This window comes from Anomaloglossus baeobatrachus, chromosome 5, assembly GCF_048569485.1.
Source record: "Anomaloglossus baeobatrachus isolate aAnoBae1 chromosome 5, aAnoBae1.hap1, whole genome shotgun sequence".
Taxonomy (NCBI): domain Eukaryota; kingdom Metazoa; phylum Chordata; class Amphibia; order Anura; family Aromobatidae; genus Anomaloglossus; species Anomaloglossus baeobatrachus.
In genome coordinates this window covers 591,625,801-591,629,248 of record NC_134357.1, presented here as the reverse complement: position 1 = coordinate 591,629,248, position 3,448 = coordinate 591,625,801, and the positions used below count along the sequence as shown (strand labels likewise).

The window sequence follows — 3,448 nt, the reverse complement described above, 5'->3', positions numbered from 1 at the left end:
TTTCTCAAGGTCCAGTAGCCATCTCAGAGACCTGAATCTTCAAAGGTAACTCTCGTGAGGTGGCTATGTTTGCTTTCATCTCAAGAACAGCAGAAGATGGAATATTTCAAATCATCCTTGCCTTGAATAAGACTGAATTTCCAAAACTTTGTCCACGTGAAGAAGAAGGAGGGCCACCTGCTTGGACAACATTTGTCCGTGAGCAAACATCCTTAATAACAGATCTTTATGCACCCGTCCTTCAGTACACAGAAGGCAGCATGGAGGGGTTCGGTGAAGGTGGTGGTGAAGGTGTGGAGATGCCTTATGGGGTCACCAAGCTCATAGAAAGACAACTCCCCAGCCTCGTAGTCCAGATAGACCCTGAAGTTGTGAGAAGACCTTTGTTGAGGTAATTGAACAACCTTGCTGTCATGCATGACGGAATAAAGGTTACTGTTGTTGTAGTAAACCTTACGTAAACACCAGGACTTCCTATTATCTCCAATCCATGACTGGTGCCCACTCCGGTCAATACTGGGATAACACAGCCCCACTCTCCAGTTTCCTGTCTTGCTGGTTTCCACCTCAAAATAATGGCGTCCTGTGGAGAAGCTTCTGGTGCTCAGCACTTGAGGGTCCTGAAATCTCCGGGTGGTTTCTGGACAGTTCAGCTTCACCTGGGACCAGGATGCCGTCTTCAGGTCGTGCGATACTTTGACGTTTTTACAAGCGGTGTTCACGTCGAGGAGAATCTCAGTAGGGGCTTGGACATTTATTCCTTTCTTTACGTTGTTTAGTATTTGGGATAAACCTTGAAGTAGTGTCTCTGAGATCAAACCTTCATCCAGATTTTCTGTGATGTCCATCTTGTTCGCTTTCTTTCCCTCATTCTCCTTCTGCCCCTTGAAGATGCCACAAAAATGGTCTCCCTTTGACTCCTGTTCTTGTAAGATGGCCATTGGATCGGTCATGTTGCACAACTCATTGATGTACAGGATTTTACTGTATATCTCATCTTTCTGGACTTCCAGCTGTTGGATCAGGTTGACCGTGGTGAAAGCTACGCGGTCTTGCTGTTTGGAGATATCACTAAGGACCTTCTTCTCCAGGTCTTCTAGCTGTCTCCGAATGTCTCTAAAGATGGTAGTAACTCTCCTTCGTACCCCAGATACCTTGTCTTGTACTCTTCTTCTGCCCTCCTGAAGGTCCCGGACTGTCTTTTCTGTTTCTGCTTTTTTGGAGTTCAAGTTCTTCAGAAGAATGCTCATCTTGTCTTTCTTCTTTTTGGCAGCTTCTTCGAGGAGCTCCAACTGATGGCCTTGGTGGTCACTCGCCAGACAACAGGTGACACATATAAAGGCAGAATCTTCTGAGCAGTAATACTCCAGTGTCTTCTTATGGATGGAACACTTCCCATCCTGTATAGAAGCTGTAGGTGCAGTGAGGACATGTTCTCTTGACTTGCTATGGACTTTGAGGTGTCTCTCACATAAGGACACTTTACACGACAGACATGACTTTACAGCCGGTACCGGAGAGTGACTACAGTAGCTGCAGAAGATCGAACTCTCTGGTTGGAGTGTATGGAAATGTTCTGCTATGTTCCTCAGTGCGATCGTTGTATACAACAATGGACGATCTTGGAATTCTTCTCGGCAATCAGGACAGGTGTAAATTCTAGAGCCCTCCTGAGTATCCAGTGCCCGATCAATACACTCCCGGCAGAAGTTGTGTCCACATCTTAGGGTGACGGGATCAGTATAGATGTTCAGGCAGATGGAGCAGTTCAGCTCGTCCCTCACGTCGTCGGAGGAGGCCATCATTGAAACTCAACATCTCTCTTGGACACTTGCAGTTGACGGCGTGACGAGGCAATTTTTATTTTTAACTCTAAAGTGTCCTGAAGACTCTTTTGCAATTTCATAAGACATCACATCTTTAAGCTTCTCACCCAAGGGCTGTAGTAGAGGCCTGGTACAGACTTATCGGATAGATTTATGGATTTTACAACTGGTTTGTGTAGACTTGTGAAGATGTCCACCACATCTGACCTCACCGTGAATCTTCAGTCAAGTCTTATTTATCAGGAGTATTTCTATATATATATATATATACTCCCCACCCATTCACCTGCCATGGATGGACGATGCATGGAAAACAGTGTCACTACCATAAGGTCTTCATCTCTAGTAGCATTTCAGGAGAAACATGCTTTCAGGAACATACATTAAGGGGTTAATATATGTCAGAAGGAAACATAGAAGGACTATTGGTTATGGGTGGGATCATAAGAAGAACAACTGCAAGACATAGATAACGTCACTGGTACTGTCTGATAACACGTGACGGAGCCTTGTATGACACTGAAGGTTTATAATATACAGTGCTAGAGGCGAGATCACCGTACTCTCCGAACAGCAAGAATATAACTGCTATAATACTGCCCCCTATGTACAAGAATATAACTACTATAATACTGCCCCTATATACAAGAATATAACTACTATAATACTGCCCCTATATACAAGAATATAACTACTATAATACTGCCCCTATATACAAGAATATAACTACTATAATACAGCCTCCTATATACAAGAATATAACTACTATAATACTGCCCCTATGTACAAGAATATAACTACTATAATACTGCCCCTACGTACAAGAATATAACTGCTATAATACTGCCCCTATATACAAGAATATAACTACTATAATACTGCCCCTATGTACAAGAATATAACTACTATAATACTGCCCCTACGTACAAGAATATAACTGCTATAATACTGCCCCTATATACAAGAATATAACTGCTATAATACTGCCTCCTATATACAAGAATATAACTACTATAATACCGCCCCTATGTACAAGAATATAACTACTATAATACTGCCCCTACGTACAAGAATATAACTGCTATAATACTGCCCCTATATACAAGAATATAACTGCTATAATACAGCCTCCTATATACAAGAATATAACTACTATAATACCGCCCCTATGTACAAGAATATAACTACTATAATACTGCCCCTACGTACAAGAATATAACTGCTATAATACTGCCCCTATATACAAGAATATAACTGCTATAATACTGCCTCCTATATACAAGAATATAACTACTATAATACTGCCCCTATATACAAGAATATAACTGCTATAATACTGCCCCTATGTACAAGAATATAACTGCTATAATACTGCCTCCTATATACAAGAATATAACTACTATAATACTGCCCCTATATACAAGAATATAACTACTATAATACTGCCCCTATATACAAGAATATAACTGCTATAATACTGCCCCTATATACAAGAATATAACTGCTATAATACTGCCCCTATATACAAGAATATAACTACTATAATACTGCCCCTATATACAAGAATATAACTGCTATAATACTGCCCCCTATGTACAAGAATATAACTACTATAATACTGC

At 41.0% G+C, this 3,448-nt stretch overlaps 1 protein-coding gene across 1 annotated transcript; it reads right to left on the bottom strand.

The window, feature by feature from the left end:
• Positions 1 to 203: 203 nt before the first annotated feature.
• On the bottom strand, positions 204 to 1,808 carry LOC142312503 (nuclear factor 7, brain-like). Its single transcript, XM_075351462.1, has one exon. The coding sequence runs from the start codon at positions 1,803 to 1,805 to the stop codon at positions 213 to 215; it is 1,593 nt and encodes a 530-aa protein (XP_075207577.1). The 5' UTR covers positions 1,806 to 1,808; the 3' UTR covers positions 204 to 212.
• Positions 1,809 to 3,448: the final 1,640 nt, after the last annotated feature.